At 43.5% G+C, this 17908-nt stretch overlaps 1 protein-coding gene across 3 annotated transcripts in view; it reads left to right on the forward strand.

The window, feature by feature from the left end:
- Positions 1-264: 264 nt before the first annotated feature.
- FSTL4 (follistatin like 4) overlaps positions 265-17908 on the forward strand; it is a 207076-nt gene continuing 189432 nt past the window's right edge. For 2 of the 3 annotated variants that reach the window (XM_064724985.1, XM_064724987.1), the window contains exons 1-3: positions 265-359; positions 4638-4773; positions 15153-15186. In XM_064724985.1, the coding sequence (XP_064581055.1) occupies positions 4645-4773; positions 15153-15186 (163 nt within the window). In that variant the 5' untranslated portion in view covers positions 265-359; positions 4638-4644. Of the gene's footprint in view, positions 360-2009; positions 2076-4637; positions 4774-15152; positions 15187-17908 lie in introns of those variants that run through there. The other variant, XM_064724986.1, reaches the window with a different exon arrangement.

The following is a 17908-nucleotide window of genomic DNA, read 5'->3' on the forward strand; positions in this document are numbered from 1 at the left end:
CCCGCACGGCTCCGGGGTGCTGCTGACCCCCCTCGCTCCCGGCACGGCTCCGGGATGCTCCCAGCACGGCTCCGGGATGCTGCTGACCCCCTCACTCCCGGCACGGCTCCGGGATGCTCCCGCCCGGTGCCGGTGCCCGGCCCCGCTGGCCCCGCTGCCCCCCCAGCCCGGGGCGGTCCCGCCGCCCGCACAGGTGCCGGGATTGGGCGGAATATGCAAATACAGCGCTGACGTCAGGCGGCTCCGGCCCGGAGAGCAGAAATAGGGCCGGCCCGGCCCGCGCCGCGCACTGCCCGCGCCGGCCCCGCCGCGCTCCGCCCCGCCCGAACGGAGCGAACCCGGCCCCGGCTCCTGCCCAGGTGAGTGCGGCCGGAGCGCCCCGCGCAGCGCCGCGTCCCCATCCCCGCTTCCCTGCGCTGTCCGCTCCTCGGGGGCCGGGGGTCTCTGGGTGCCGCCGAGCGCTCACCCCGCGGGCCGGGCCAGCTAACAGGTGTGTGTGCCCGCCGCGGGGCCGGGAGGCGGTGGAGCGGGCGGGACGGGCTGCGCTGCGAGCGGGGACCTCTGCGCCGTGCCTCGCGTGTCGCACCGTGGACGTGCCGCCCGTGGGGTGGGATGGGATGGGGCGGACGCGGCTGCCGCCCCGGGGCCGCGGTGCCGCAGTGCTCGCCCGGCGGGGCCGCCGTCGGTGGGCGCGGGTTCGGGTCCGGGTTCGGGCGCGGGTGCCGGCGCGGTCGCGAGTGGGGCCGGCGGTTCCCGGCTCGGCCGCCGGGTGGCGCCGAGGGCCGGCGGTGGCGGCCCGGGCCGGCCCGAGCTCGGGGAGCGCTGCCCCAGCAAGGGATGCTGTGCGATCCCTCCGTGTGTCACCTCGGAACAAAGCGGTCTGGAAACGTGCCGTGGGGCCAGCTTTGAAAACCGAGGCGAAATCTCTGCGTGGTTCAGGAGTTTCTTGGTAGTCCTGCATCCTTGTTGGATTGATGCTGCCCAGATTTATTCTGGAGCACTGAAGTCTCTTGGAGAATTTCAATGAAATGAAATCTTATTAAATTTAATAAAAAGAAATATTTTTAAGTAGCTTTTGCTCAAATGAAAAGTCCGGTTTGTACTTGAACATCAAAGCTGATTCCAATGAGCTCCTAATGCATCCAAACTTTAGGCATTTAACTGCAGACAGCTGACTGAATAATTATTCGGTTTCATTATGTCTTGCCAAAACAATTGGCTTTTCTGCTTAATTTTGTGGCTTAGTTCTATAGCATTTAACAAGAAATTATGGATGTTGAAATTATTTTGCCAGCAGTGGCAACGCTGCTTAGATAAGGCTGGAGCAATTTGAAAGGTTGATGGCAGGAACTAAGGACCAGATTCTTATCTGGTTTTAATAGCATCACTTTGAATGGAGGTAATAGTTATGTCCAAGTGCTTTCTTTTTGCTATAGCAACAGTCAGAACTTCACGTAATTAAGTTCAGCCTCTTTCTGATGTGAAGCTTGTTGGAAATTATTGAAAGGCATTGCAAACCAGTAATTTCTCAAATAAGCTGCAATTTAAGTAGTCCTGAAGCAAAACCAATAACTGCTTTTGGCAAATTTTTTAATCTCATTGTGGTCACTGTAATTGAATTTGTAAAGCTTTTGCATTACGGAGGAGAAAGTTGTGGGATCACTGCAGGATGTGGTTGTTGCCTGTCACAGAAATGCTTTAAACAGTTTGTGCTGTTCTCCACTCAAACGGCCAAGATGCTTGGTCCCTGTTGTTTTTCAAGGTGACCCTTTTTGCTTGAGTAGCTCCCAAGCCTGTACCCTACAACCTGTGCTTGTCTTTGGCTGGCATCTGCTTGCTGCTCTTCCACTGGAGACATTGCAGCCATTTGCTTGAAATTCGAGGCTCTCCCTGTGTGTTGGTGCCTGCCCAGACCCATCTGGCCTTGGGATGGGTGTTTTGCTGTTGCCATCGTGTTTGAGCTGCTTCAGATGACAGTGCATAGCCTGGTGCTGCTGCACTTGTGATTCTTGCCAGAGCAGTGCCAACTGCAAGGAACGCTGCTCTAGCTCAGAGGAGGAAACCACAACCTTCAGGTAAACTTCATGGCTTTGCATAGTATATTCTTTATCAAGAGCCAATATTTATTCTTTCTTTTGAGTACAACTGCTTGTTTTATGCAGACATTTCCATATGCAAGCTTTGATTTCTCTGGACAGTGATCTCCTTACAAGCTCAAATCCAGCAAATCTCTCCCTCCCTCGAGCGAGGAAAGGAAATGGACAGTAAAACTTGCCTGAGCTTACAGTGGTGGTCTGGATCTATTCAATCAATTTGAGTTTTTCTGTTGACTTCAGGGAACTCGGAGCCTGCAGTCTGACAGTGTATTGTATGGTGCAGCTGCAGACTGGGTTCTGCAAGGAGCCTTCCCTTTAGCTCAGGGTAGGGCAGTGCTGAGCTCTGGTTTAGATACCAAGTGACATGAAAATGCTGTGTGACTCCAGAGTAAGCTCTCTGTTGATATTTATGCTGCATATTTGTTGCTTGATTGAGGCTATTAAGATATATAATGTGTATTAATGTGTCCTCCTCTTACTGTGACTGAGAGCAATTAGTGTGCTGTCAGCATGCAATAAAAATAAGCAATTTCTAAACTGACTAAAGATGATCTAGAAATTCTATTTATAAAGCAAGCAGAGTTTGTATCAGGTAGAGTCTGCCCTTTCAGTTTTATCAGTGTTACAGATCCTAATACAAATACCTTAGTGCTTTCTGTCAGTTGTTTACTAAATATATGTTAAACTAGTGATTTCCTTGTTTTGCTCCAGGATTGTAATTTCAGGCAGGATATGATTCAGAGGTCTCTAGAACTGCTATGTTATTTGTTGTGATGGAATCAACTGAGCACACAAAATATCTCTATTACAGGAAAAAAACCCCCGAAACCCTGTGAGAAACAATGTTCCTGTGCAAGAGCAATTCATAAAGTAACAATGTACTTGTCTCTTATTGATGCAGTGACTTTAGTTTATTAAATATTTATTTGTAGCCCCAGTAACATTACATCTGAGGTTCATAATTGGAATTTAGAAAGACTAATAAATTTTGATTTCATCCTGAATGCTGTTCGTTCTGTGTGTTTACATTAGTGCCAAGAAAAGGCATTGCCTGAGCTCTGTGGGTGCTGTTTGCTGTGCTCAATCTACTGATGGTGTGTCTTTGAGCAAACAAAATACCTAAGATTGTCACTGCTGGTGTAAATGGCCACAGCTCCAAAATTAGGAGTGATGCACCATGGCTTGGATGTACCCTGTGGCAAATCCATGGCATGAAAACACTGTAAAATGAGTCATGTCAAGACCAGGTATGTCATGGTGAGTTAATTCAGCTTGGCTGGATTTTGCCATTAGCAGGTAACCCTCCTTGTTGATGTGCATGGCTCCAGCCAGGCAGCAGCCTGTAGAAATGCTGTCACTTCATTAAGGGTCATTATGCTTCATTAACGGGTCCATTTTAGCCTTCCTCAGCAATCTCAGAAATGGTTCCAGGCCTGAATATTCCTTTGGTATTTTAATTGTAGAAAGTAATGACACAATCCTGTGTTATTGTTATGGATGAAGTACAGCTCCTGGTTGAGCTGGGTTGTGGTGTGTGAAACACAGGAGCTCCTTCTGACACCACTTTGAATAACTGCATTGGTGTTCTTTCCAAATTAATTAAAAACAACATGAGACAAGAACCACTGCTCAAAGTGCTTGCAGATTTAGTGAGAATCCCTCCAGTTCCCCACAGATTATGTGGGATGTGGTGGGCTTTTGCCAGGGAGATGGTGCTGCTCTGGAGTGGAGTGAGTGTGGGAGGGATTGGAAATGTCTCTGCTTGGGTCAGAGGAATTGGAGTGCAGAAATCAAACCCAGGTAGGACTCACCTCTGTCATGGCTGGAGAAACACATCAGCCCTCTTCAACACAGGATTTGTTTTGTGTCTTTCAAGTTTGGGTGTGTTTGGTGACCATCTGGGCAGGATCCTCATTGGGAGGATGAACACTGTCCCTGTGTGCTGGTGTCAGTCCTTGCTCACCCCACACACCTGATCATAGCCAAGGGAGCTGCCAGTGGCTGTGTCTGCTCAAGGCAGTGTCCCCCTCTGAGTCTGAGGGGAATAATGATATTATTTTCTGTCACATTGCTGGGAGCCTCCAGCAGTCAGAGAAGCAAAGGTGTGTGTCTGGCATTTTCTGAAAATCTGCTGAGGGTGCAGGTGTGAGTCCCTGACTGTGAGTGATCCTGTGCTGCTGGGGGCTCTGGAGAAGGGATGAAATTCACCCTTTGGCTTCTGCAGTTCCACAAGACCATGTTTTGCTGTGGTTTGCTTTTGGCCACAGTAGCTACAGAAATCCCAGGACTCTGGTTCTACAGGTGCTGTGTGGCAGCAGGCTGGGAACAGCATGCCCTGAGGAAGAGATTTTTGGGGTAAAACAACTACATTATGGGGATTCATTGCCAGTACACTGGAGACTGTATAGCTCTGTAGGCACTGAGTGTGGATGGACACTGTCAGCTGAAGCCTCTGTGTTACCAAACCTGAGCTGGGTTTTGTTGTAAGATGAATGTTCTATAACTGTTCCTTTTTTTTGTTTTTTTTGTTTTTTTTAACAGACTCGAAATGATGCCACCAAGGAGCTTTTGGTGCTCTCTTGTGCTGCTGGGAGTTTTCCCACTGGTCACAAGGGGATGGATGGATGTGGACCAGAGCAGGAGCCTGTATTCAGATGTGGGGAGGTTGCATCAAGAGGTACTGTACACCTGCTGCTGCAGCCACAGCTCTTGGATTTCTGTTCTTGGGCGGTGGGCAGGCTCTCCATATTGCAAACAGAAAACAAGTGTGGGCTTATCTGAATGTATTTGTATTAAACACCTCCTGAGGAGGTCAGTAAACAGAAACTCTTACACTTACTGGGTATATTGACATCATCTGGGAGTGAAATTGTGCATCTGGCTGCTGTGGAAGTGCTGTCTTTGCCCCAAAGACTTTACAGTGTGCTGTGTCCTGGGGCTGCTGACATCAGTGAAGCTAAATTTAACAAGCAAACTGTCCTGGCTCTTCGCTTGGGTCAGTGGACATTTAGGTGAAACCTAAAAAAAGCTCTTTTGAAGGAAAGCTGAGCCATAGGTGGTTCTGAGAGAATCAGCAAAATTCCTGCCCAAAGTGTTTTCCTCCAGACTTCCTGATGTGACACCTTTGTGAAGCACAGAGGAATGGGGAAGGGAGCAAGGAACAGTGACTGTAATGAGTAGGAATCTCTTCCACCCCAGAGCCCATCTTGCTGGGGCAGGACAGCATTGCCTCCTCGGGGCTCAGTGGTGCCCTCAGGGAGTGCAGAAGCAGCTGAGCTTGTTCCCAGTGCTGAAGGTGACAGAGCTGGCTGCTGTCACAGGGGTGTGCATGGAGCAGTCCCTGTCCCAGCAGGACTCTGGATTTCTGAGCCAGAGCTCAGCACTGCTTGTGGCACCGATGTACGCTCAGATTGTCACAAGTCTCAGGCTGAGACATGGGAATAAAGCCACAAAAATCTGGAACTGTGACTTTGTTGAGCTGTAAATGATGAATGAATGCTGAAACAATTTTAGCTATTTAATTAGTTCCTGTATGTTCCCTAAATGGTTGCTCAAATGTCTGAAAGTGAGAGATGGTGCAGAAGGACAGGAAAAGGACACTTGGCTATTTTTTAGCTGCCATTGCCTTGAACACTTATGTGCTGGCAGACACATCAGTCAGTGCCAGGCTAATGATAAGCCCTTGATGGATTCATGTTGCAATTGGATCTATTTAAGCCTCGGGATTTGGTTGTAGTTGGAGGATCCCATTTCTCCCAGCCACACTCTCTCTACAAATACCCAGTTATCTGCATTAGAGTTTAGCCAATTAAAAAAGTGCTTTTTGCTGCTTAGCAGGGCTCAAAAGTAATTTCAGTGGTGTTGGATGCTCTACAGCTGTGAGGTCTGTTTTAGGTGTATTTTGTCCTTGAGGTTTCCAACCTCTGCTCTGTGAAAGTGAACAACAGCTCCCTTCCACACCTCCTCTGTTATTTTGCTGCTTTGTAGGGTTAGGTAGTACACTGGCACTTTGTTTAACCTGTTCTTGCAGAATCTCTGCTCAATTTTCCTTTTTTATTAAAAAATATTAAATATTTTGCATGCTTGTGCAGGTAAAAAAAGTCTCATTCTTTACTAACGCACATTAGTAAAGAATTTTTAAGAAAGTTGCTCTGAGGAATTAAATTCATTACTCAATTTACTTTAACATAAATAATAGAATTATTATATTACTTGAAAGACATTAATTCATTTGATCTTTCTCTAAAGACCATAATGATATTGTACCAATTACTTGATCTTGCTTGAGGTGGAAGGATCTCAGCTAAGAATGTATTTGCTCAGGTTTGCACAGAATTTAACAAATGTGAATATTAAAATCATGAATGTACAAAGAATGCAGTTAAAATAGATTCAAGAAATGTAAGTTATAAATCAGATTTTTGAAAAAAGTATCTCTACAGAAAGCTTGTTTCCACAAGAAATAGTGCTTATACAGTGTGGCACCAAACACCAAAATTAATCTGAATGCTCTGAGCATAACTTTCAGATAGGTCAGTGAAAGTGAGATAATCACCTTTTGAGAGTAAGCAGCAGTTACTTTCTCTTTCAGAAAATAGTTTATCCATAATACCTTTCTAGTCACTGAAATCCTTTTCTAGCATTATAGGGCTTTGTTCGATTTGGAGCTCCTTATTCATGAGAAGTTTGTTAGGTTCCAAATTTTATGGTTTGATTAATACATAGATCCATTAACATGCATTAAAAATATTAAATCACAACTAGAAATGCTCCTAGCAAGTCACTAAAACTGCTTTAAAAATGAGTAAAATGTTAATTTGCAGGTCAAATAATTTTGAAGTCTGCTCTGATGGAAAATTCCTGTGAACCTCATCAAAGCAAATACGTGGGTATGGGTCGCTGACCTTCACTAATACTTGTTCTGATCTACATAGGAACAAGTTTACTGAATCAAAAACATTGCTTAATTTATGTTCAGATTGCTAAATCAATTTCTCCATGGTATGTGGTAGAATTATTGCAGCTGTGCTTTGAATTTATTAAAGAAAATAAGACTACAAGGCTTTCTGATCAGAAACCAACCCTCTAATATAACAATGGTGTGTGTTTTCCTTGATGTGCAGCCCTTCACCCCTCAAGTTTATGGGGTGTCCCTGAGAAGAGGTTTATTTTCTGGAGTATTTTTAGTCCTGATTAGAACAGTTAATAAATGTGTATATGCAGTATGAAATTCCAGTTTCAATGAAAGAGCTAAAATAGAAAACCTAATTTAGAAAAGACAGCATTAGTGTTTGACTGGAAAGCTGCAACATTCCTGGTTTGTATTAATTTTGGAGACTACTGCTGTGTTGTGTGGAATATCTCATAGGCTGGTTCCAGTGGTTGCTGGGAAGCTCTTGAGGCTTCTGGGCATTGCACGTGGACTTGGGTGAAGCTCCTCAGGGTTAGACCATCATGAGATGAAATCCTGTTCAGTGGAATATATGCTGAAATATCAGATATATAGAACTTACTGCTCTGGAGTGTTGGTTTTGGACAAGTTTTTGCTTCTGCCTTCAGCAAGTCTGATTGCATGTTCAAGTTGGATGTTCTAGAGGTGGCTACAATCCATGGGCAGCTCTGTGCTGGCTCAGAAGGGCTTTGGATGGTCCATGACACACCAGGTGATGTGGTCTGGGGTCACCTCTTCCTTCTAGAATAGAATTCTCAAAAAAATGCAGCTTTCTGAGTCATTGCCAGTGGTAGTGAAGAGAGTTTCCAGTATGAGCAGAAAAGAGACAAACAATCTGGATCTGAAATAACCCTGGAGTTTGGGTTGGGAGAAGAACTTGGCCAGGAGGTTCTGATGGAAAGCCAGCAGTGCTGGTCTGCTCAGTCTCTGCTAGGTAATACACACCAGTAGCTCGGGCTGGTTTTTTTTCAGCCTCCTGGGGTATTTTGCAAAGCATCTGAAATTTAACAGCCAGCTTCTCCCATTCCCTGCTTTCCCTGTGAGAGGCTGATTTCCTGTGCATGCTGAAGCTGTGCTGGTTTTGCCATGGTTCTTAGGGCAGAGCTTGCATCTCCTTCTGTGAACCTAAAATGAGCAGAGCACTGCTGCAGGTCTTCATCAGCCCTTCCAGGAGCAGAGCTCCTCTAACACATCATCACAGAGCTGCATTTTGGAAATTTAAATTCTGTGTTATGTTTTCTGGGGCACTGCTGGTGGGTAGCTTTGAATAATATTGTCCTAGCTTGATAGTGTGAAAGTGGAGAATAATTGTGTTTTGTGGTACATGGGGAGTTGTTTTGTGCTGCATTTTTAAGTATTTGGATGTCACCAAGCTCCTGAGTGGTGACAGTAAAGGCTGGCAGGCATTCTGTGGTCTGTTCAGGGCTACAGAACCATAACTGCTCTGTGGTTTCTAGAAATACTTAATTGCTTTAATTTGCCTTTCATGCTGTGCTATTTTTGCCACCCATCCTCCTACTTGAGGAGTCTCAGGAGCCCATGCAGGGCCCCCACGCTCCTGTGGGGAGAGGAGCTGTGTCCCTGGGGAGGCTCCTCTGCACAGAGCTCACAGGTGATGCTCCATGGGCTCATTTCTCAAGGCACCTTAACCTTCTTGCTGGCATTTGGCAGGTGTTGGCTCTGTTTGCTATCCATTGGTTTTATTCATTAATTGTTCCTTGAATGAGAACACAGATTCCCATCCCTGGAGGTGTTCAAGGCCTGGTTGGATGGGGCTCTGTGCTCTAGTGGAAGGTGTTCCTGCCCCTGGCAGGGAGTTGGATTTGAATGATCTTTCAGGTCCCTTTGAATTTAAACTATTCTGTGATTCTCTGGCACCTGGACAGTTCAAAATCTCCAAGTATAAATGTGCAGCAAACAGCTGGATCAGACCAGCCCTTCAGGGCCCTCACGCCCTGCTGGAATTCAACCTTTCTCTGGAGTCCACTCACAAGCCTCAACCCTGCTTGTCTAAGAGTATCAATTATTGCTGAAATTTCTAGTTATATTCAGATTCTTAAATGTTGCATCAGTTACTGCTACATCTGAAGATGACAGTAGGTTATTCTGGGCAGCAAAAGATTCATAGGGATGATTTTGGGCTCCTTTCCCCAGCAAAGTCATGTTTCCTAATCTGACAGACTAGGAAGGGATTTTTTTTTTTTGAAGCAAGTTAAAAAATTGCAAAGGCTTTTTTTGATAAAAACTTTTTGCTTCTAATTCGAGTACAGACACAATTTCAGAGGATGAGCTTGGAATAAAACAGGCATAGTGTATAAATTTTATATACAGTTGAAGATCTAATATCCTGATATTTATTTTAACTGTTAATAATAGTAATGTATTGTCTGCCATTTGAGTGTTCTTCCTGCTTTTCAGTTTGGAGAAAGGAAGAAAATCAGATTTAAATTTAAATCTATACTGTGCTACAGCCTGCTGCTGCTTCAAGCATTAATGAAAGTACAGGGAGACAAGACTTAAGTTCATTTTTCTATCACTTTGGTATGTAGTGATAGTTCACTCCTTGTTACCTGCATTTATGTGGTATCTCTAACAAGCAGTAATTGCTTTTTTGTAGAGCATCCTAAATCTTAACAGGTATCTTGTCCCTGTGGAGATGAGAAGCTTTTGCTCTGAGTGCTGGTTACCAGAGCATCTGCAGCTCAAGGTGCTGTGGAATGTTTTGATAATATTTATATTAGGTGTGTTGAGGTCCTTCCTCTGCATCCCCAACCTCCCTCTCCACTTTCTTCTGTATGCTCAGAGGGCTTAATAAATGTTGTATCTTACAGGATGCTCTTGAAGTACTAGAAAATGTGAAATTTGGAACAAGGCAGTCACTGTACACTGGAGTGACAGCAGAAAATTAGAAGAATTTTGGTTTACGTGAGTGGTTATGGCTCAATAGTGTCAGGGATTGTCAAGATGCATCTAAAGCACAATCTGAAGATGGAACCCGCTTGTTTGCTGTCCCTTACAGAACAGAAATCCTGCTTCCTTTTTGTGTTTTTAAGCTTCTGGTAGGATGCAGTGTGAGATAGCTCATGGTGCTCCCATTTTCCTGGGGGCTGTCACCTCCCAGCCAGGAGAACAGAACCCCTGCTGCTGCATGGAGCAGTTTGTGCTGCATTGGGTGTTACTGACCTTGGATTTTGGATGCTTGAATGCTGTCTGGGAGCAGAGGGATGTGGGCTCGTGGCTCTGTGCTGAGCTGTGGCACTCACTGACTGCAGGAATCAAATTTCAGGAAGTTTTTCTCATGACACAGTTGAGCAACTGTGAAAAATCATACTGAGATGGGGAAATGCTGGTATGATTCTGAAGAAGAGAATAAGACCAGAGTAAATCATGTTGCAAAAATGAATCAAGGCAATCTTAAGTTGGTTTTGATGTGATAGAGGGTTAAACTTTCTGATATTCTGTTCAGAAGCCACTCTGCCTTAAAAGACTAAATGTTGAGCAATTTTTTTTCCCAAATGTAGCATATTCTCCATTTGAAACAAAGGCTGTAGCATTAGTTTTTAAAGGAAGACAATTTTACTTGAAGTACTTTTGAGCATCAAGCAGGGCAGTTCTCAGCTTTTAGATTAGAAAGAGCATATCCACAAATTTGGGATTTCTAAAACAGCTGTCCCAAGGGCTTCCCTATCACAATGTGGAAATTTATGGAGCAATACCTGGGTTTCTCATCTGGAGTCCAGAACTAATAGTGAGTAAAATCAGAGATGCAGTAATTATCTCAATTAGCTGCCGTATGGATGAGCAGATGATGCTGTGTGATGTGAGACATCAGAGTTCCTCTGTGTTCATACCAGACAGTACAAATCTAAATTGCCACTGTCTGCACAGATAGCAAGCTTTCTCCAAACAGCAGCATGTGATCTATTTTTTCCCTCATGCCTGATCAAAAAACAAAAGGGAGAAAATGCTGATTGCCAGACTAAGCTGTGTATTAGCCATACACTGTGCTGATGCTTCAGTCCCCATGCAGTGTCCCAGCAGCCCTGTACTGAGTGTCATTTCATAGAATGGTTTGGTTTGGGTCAAAACTTGTCTAATTCTACCCCTCTGCCATAGACAGGGATGCCTTCCACTATCCCAGGTTGCTCCAAGCTCCATCCAACCTGGTCTTGAACATTTCCAGGGATGGGGCAGCCACAGCTTCTCTGAGCACCCTGTGCCAGGGCCTCACCACCTCACAGGGAGGAATTTATTCCTATCATCTGATCTAAATCTGTCTTATTTGCATGACCCCTCACTGGAGAGAAGGAGGAGAAGGCTCTGAAGGGAGGAAAAAATCCATGGCATGGTAATCTATTAATAGGAACAGCCACTTTATTAATTTGCTAAATGAGTTAGGACTGTATATTTAGAAATTGTACAGCAGTTAGGCTGATCCTGAGAGCAGGTCCCTGGAGACCTGGAGTGTGCAGAGGTAACATCTGATTTATTGTGAGACCCAGCCTGAGCCCAGCTGCAGGGACTGGGTTTGATTTATCTGCTAGCACTGCCTTGTCTCCCACAAAGGGTCTGGTAGGGCCAGCAATGCAGGGAACTTGTGGATCTGGAGTGTTAGCTGTTCTTCTGCATCTCTTCTTCTGCTGCATTAATTGTTTTATTGTATTTTGCTGCTGTCTGTGGGGTTTTTTGATTTTTTTTTTTTGTAAGTATTGGGGGTTTTTTGCCAAGTCTCCTATATTAAATTTTAGTTATAAAAAGGGGTGCATTTTTACTACATCTAAATCAATATTAAAGGGCAAGAGAGTGAAATCATTGCAAGGTTATCTGATGGAATATTGTGTTTTTTACAGTTGGTATCTGCTTTGGTGATGTATGCTCAGCATCATTCCCTACTGGGATCAGAGGCCAGGAACAAACAGGGATGGGAAATGCACAGTCATGGGAAAATCTCTTAATACTGAATTCATCCCTGGAAGTGTTCAAAGGCAGTTTGAACAGACCTAGTGGAAGATGTCCCTGCCTGTGACAGGGGTTTGGAACAAGATGAGCTTTATTGTTCCTCCCAACCCAAACCATTCTGTGGTTCTATACATAACAACCCCAAAGTGCTTTTGCTGCTTGCATCCATTGCTAATGACCACAGGAAAACCTGTTTGTGGCACACTGGCTGCCAAGCACTGTTTCATGTTGTGTATTCCCTCATGTTGTGTTTTAACTCTGCACAATGAAATTCCCAATGCTCTGTGTTTGTTATGAATGAAATTTGATTTATCATTAGTGCTCTGCTCATCCATGGACCCATGACTCATCATTAATCAGGAGATATAGCATAAAACAACTATTATGCCTTGGCATTCCTTTTGTAAGAGCAGAAAAGGGCTTTGTGCAAAGCAGTTGTTAAATGGAGTCAGGTTCACACAGGTGTTGGTACAACAGATTTGGTAAGTGGCATTGGTACAACACACTGCAGCTACAGGGCAGTGAAGCAGTCTGACAGCAGCTACTGAACTTTATTTGATTTTGATTTTCATCCCTCCTAATCCAGGTAGAAATAGAAACCTGATGACTCTGGGGTGTTGGTCTTTTGGAGATGCAATTTTTCTGTAGCTACATGTCTGGTGAATGGCAATCCTAAAGCAAACATACTGCATTGATTTCCACATAGTGATTAGGCACTTGAGATACAGAACAGAAGGACCTTTCATTCTGTGCTCAATTGACTAGCATTAAAAAGTAGGAAATAGGTGCTAAAAGTGAACCTTGACAAATAAAACTGTTGTATTGCTCTAATGAAATGCTATTTAAAGCAGTACATGAAGAAGCTTTTTAGAAGGAATGGAAAATCCAAAACAGTTTTTTCCTTCAAAGCAGATGATTTATGCTCTGATAAAATTAGATTTTTAGTTAAAGGAATTTGTAGTCATTAAATGGTGCCCATGAAATAAGTCTCATTTATAACCATCTGCTTTATGGCTTCTGCAGGAAAGTATTCCTCAGGCAATGCATTCAAGAACTTTGGTGTCATTTTTATCAAAATAGTTTGGTTCTCTACGGGTAACACTATTAAAATCTTTGAAACCTCTATGTGATTTTTTTTTTTAAGTTGAGATCAGTATCATCTTCAAGAGAAGCCTACCTGGAGCTGCTGCCTTTTTGTACTGTACTTTAAGCCCTGCTGTGGCTGCCAGGCATTTTTCCCTTTTATTTTTTGTCTACCCTCCTGAAACCTTGAGCATTCTCAGTGTCATTGGGGGTTTCTCTGGGGAAGGGATGTTTTGGGGGACACTCCAAGTGCTGCTGTTTTCCCAGGAACAAGAAGTGGTGCCTTGCAGCCTGACCTCGTGTTCTCCCACTGCAGTTCTAACAAGCTTTTCTTCTTTTTAGATAGTTTATATTCATCAGAGCTTACAATTATAAGGGGAGCAGAATAAAAGAAGGGAAATTTGAAGACCATCCTTTGTCTTTCATGATGTCTGTGCGGACATGGAAATAACAAAAGGGCATTTTATAAAAGCGAGATGAGACTTGGATGTTTGTTTAATAGAGCCTTGATAGTCTATTTCCTTTTGATCAATATAATAGTTGTAATTAGTTTTAGTAGTTCTAAGCTTTTGAACTGCAGAGAATTCAAACAGCTTGTTAGTGTGAGGAGCTCTGGGGAACTTTAAAAGTATTCTTCTCTTTTGCATATATTGCATGTACACAGCCCTAATGATAGCAGCTGTAGCTGAGGTTTTTTTATCCCATGCCCCACCTCTCAAACTAATATTTTGAAAAGCTCAGAGAGGTCCCTGGAGTATAACTGCCTGCACAGCTCAGAGCTCTGCTACATAAAGAGGATAAATGCTTTGAAGTCTGTATTAATCCTGAATGCCATTTTATATATTGCTGGAGATCACTGAGGTGGTATCCTACAGGGAATAATGACAGTATTTTTATAAGCAAATACCCTTTTTTTTTATTATCCCCTTCAGCTGACTTGAAGGGTGCCAAGGAGGCCATTCCTGGTGTTCTGATCCTTCTCTGATGTGGTGGAAGGTTTGTTTTGGGGAAGGCAGCTTTGGTGTGTGAAGGAAGGAGCAGCAGCATCTGCTGCCTGCACAGGGGATGACAAAGGACAGTACAAACTGTCACTGTGTTTGGGCAGGACATGGGTGATGTGAGGTGGCCCCTGGGCTGGAGGAGACCTCAGCTGTGGCTCTGTCCTGCCCTGGGACTTTCCAGAAGGTTCTGGGAGGGGGTAGGAGGCAGAAAGAGGCATTTCTGTGTCAGTCCATGGGGACCTGCAGCACAGCAGCCTATGGTGCCCAGAGCCTTTTCTCCTCCAGGCTGAACAACCCTACCTCTCTCATTACAGAAGCACTCCAGATGGTCCCCACAATTCCTCCAGTTCTAATACTGGCTGCAAGAAATAGCTCCAATGATGGAAATTTGGACGTATTTGTAATTAACCCATAAATAGTGTTACTGCGTGGAATTAAATATTTATTCCTCTGAAGCCTCACCATTAGTATAAGCAGATAGTGTTGCCTGGGAATGCAATACCTTTAGAAACAGTGTTTTAAAACAAGTTTCTATATTAGAGATTGTTATAATGATTTGCAAAGAAATTATGCAAAAAAAATTATATGCAAAAATATTATGTAGGTGTGCATGGATTGAAATGAGCACTCAGTTTTCAGCATGGGTAGTCCAGTGGCTTTGAAATTATTCAGATATTTGCAGAAGTCTCTGCTAAAAATATCTGTAATGGTTTCTCCTTCCTCAGCCCCAAATCTTCGGTGTAGTAATAATAACCCTCCTAACTGCTCCCTTTTAACATAAAGAGAGGGGGAAAAAAATCAATTTTCAAGACAAATGTTGTGCTTTACAATGTAATTTATCACACAGTGATGAGTCATTTTAGGTGTTATATTTATCCATTAAATATCTGTGGACAAACTGAAATGTGTGCTTGTAATTGCTCCTCAGTTATTGTATTGAGCTTCACAGATGCTTCCCTGGGTCAGTAATTGATGTTTTTAGGGGGGGGTTGTTCATCCTGCCTTTGAACAATTCTTGCATTTAATAAAAAACACCACAAAAAATTCTCTTTTTCCTTATAGGACTCCAGAAGGTTTGAAGTTACAAGAAGAAAAGGTAGGAAAACTGGTTTTCTTTCAGTGTGTGTGTTGGTGTTGAGTATCTTGCAGTAACTTTTTAAAATAAGCATGAGTTCACACACTTGAAAGGTTGTGCTGCTGTGGGTTTTCCAACAGTCTGTGCCTGGTGCTTGTCTGACAGTTCTTAGTGTTGCAAATTGTAGATTTTTTTTTTTTTTTACCAATGAAAAGCTGCTATTTTAGCACAGAATTTCATGATGGTGTTGGGTGTGTATGTCAAGGTCTGGATGCTGGCAGGGCACCTAAATGGCTTTAAGCTGAAGGAAGATAATTTCGATTAGATATTAGGAAGGAATTCTTCCCTGTGAGGGTGGGGAGGCCCTGGCACAGGATGCCCAGAGAAGCTGGGCATCCCTGGAAGTGTTAAAGGCCAGGCTGGATTGGGCTGTTGTTCTGATTTTAAAAGATTTTCTAAGCCTTCTGATGTTTACATTCTTGTAACGAACTTTCTCACACACTTCCTGTAAATCAGTCATTGTTTTACATTCTTTTATGGAAGAAGAGAAATTTGATAGACTGTTAGTTTGTCCAGTGTCATTGGAGAGGTGGCACTTTCACCCTCCAATCCACTGTCACTTTTGGAAAACTATAAATGTTAAACTCAGATTTTCCTTTTCTTCGCCTTGAAAGCAGCAGTGTGTGTGTGCTTGTGTTGTTTCATGTCCTATAGTGACATCAGGCCTGGGACAGTGGAAGGCATGGCAGGGCGTTGGAACTGGATGGATTTAAAGCTCTTTTCCAACCCAAAACATTCTGTGCTAAACTCAAAACCTGGAGAATTTCAGGGAGAAAAAGGTGCAGATGATGCTCTCCATGCTCTGCCCAGCACAGCTCCACCCAAGGGTGCTCTGAGCTCAGCTCCTGGGCACTCTGCTGCTTCAGAAACAATTGCCTTCTGCCAGGAGAGGCTCTTTGATGGCTCCTGGCAGCTGGGGGAGAATCGGCCATCAGAGTGCTCATTCTGGTTATCATTAATTTTGATTTTGTTCAGCAGATGTTTTCTGGATCAGGCAGTTGCTTTTCTCATCTGTCTTGGTAGAATGTGAAGCAGGTGGCACTCTGCTGTTCAATGGATTAATGCATTCCCTGTTCCCTTCCAGAGCTTCTTGAATTGTTTCAGGCATCCCATATGTTGGGAAGGGGTTGTAACTACCAAGGTTTTACTGCATAAGCAAAGAAGGTCAGGTCCAAGGGTAAATTGTCATTTGGGCAAATAATTTTTTGTTGTAGTTTTTGATTTTTTTTTTTTTTTATTCTGTGAGGCTGAGGCAGCAGAGAGGCTTGAATTAATTAAAAATGCAGCTATTGCTAAAGGTGAAATCTATTTGGTTTAGGTGTCCAGTGCACGTGTGTGTTTGATCAAACTTCTGCCACTCTTCATGAAGAAGTCCAGCCGTGTTGTACTTCCCTCAGTGTGAAACTGAGGAGGGCTCTTGGGTGGGTCAGGGCTGCTTTGGGGTGCAGAAAACCTCTTGGTGTTGTGGGTGTGGACACTTTTCAGTCATCCCCTGGCTGTAGTTTTGGTGTAGTTCATTTTAGGCACAGAGACTGGGTCCAGTCCTGTGGATGTACCTCCAGTCCTTTTTCAGATACGAGTTCTGCTTCCAAACTTTCTTCACAGTGAAAGTAACCAACACATATGAGAGCTTAAAGATAGCAGTTCTTGAAATCAGGTTTGAGTTTACAGTTTCTGTTTGGACAATGTTACTGCAGAGCAATAACTGAATTTGGAGATCAGTGCCTCAAGACACAAAATTTCCAGGCTAAGTGAGGCTCATTTCTGATTGCTTCCAGAGGATGGGCAAGACTTAACTTTTATTTTGAGGGGTAAAACCATAATTTTTTTTTTCAGAAGTGAATTCAATGTAATGGACTTCTGTTAGAAGCTTCTTAGATCCATGGCTGGAGTGAAGGGGGTGGAAAACTGAGGGAGTTAAGATGTATAGATAAATTTGGCTTATGCCCAGCAAGGCAATATGTGGATTATCAAACCTGTCTGAAGAACTGCAAACTCCTCAAAAGTCAAGAAAATGCTAACATGGTAAATACCTCTTGATAACAAAAGCCTGTGGATTTGCAGAGCTACCTGGGGATTTTCAGCAATGTTTAAGTATCTTCCTCTCTGGAGTTATTCCTCAATAGTGCCTATAAAATAATTCAACGAAAGGCTCCTTCAGAAACCTGTTCAGTATTAAAATGTGCACAGAGCAGATATCATTTGGTGTTAGGAAAAAAATAACAGGCGGGTCAGAATGTTTATTATGCACACAAAAGGATTTCTTCTAATTCTTGTGATATGGTTTGAGGTGATTTTGATGAAGTCTTTTTCCCCCTAAAAATGGTAATTTTTGCAGATAATGTTTTTTACCTGAGGAAATGAGATGATTGGAAGAGATTGGGAGTTGTGGGTTTATCCTTGTTCTATTCCCTTGGTAGAAATTTTGGCTTTTTCATAAAAAGCTGAAAAACTAAAAAATATCTCCCAGAAACACCCACAAATGTGGGAGCTCAGCAGACTTACTCTGTATCTGCTTTTATTATCCCAGGCTTATGGATGATCCAAGATGATTAAAAAAAGAGCTGGTGAAAGGAGGGGCAATCCTGGTTTAGACTTTTCAGTTTTTCTTTATTTTGGGACAAAACGTTTGAATCCTTCGGATTTAAAGCAGACGCTTTTCTTTCAAATGGAGCAAAGCCTT

The sequence above is a fragment of the Zonotrichia leucophrys genome, chromosome 13 (genome assembly GCF_028769735.1).
Source record: "Zonotrichia leucophrys gambelii isolate GWCS_2022_RI chromosome 13, RI_Zleu_2.0, whole genome shotgun sequence".
In the NCBI taxonomy this organism is placed as follows: Eukaryota; Metazoa; Chordata; class Aves; order Passeriformes; family Passerellidae; genus Zonotrichia; species Zonotrichia leucophrys.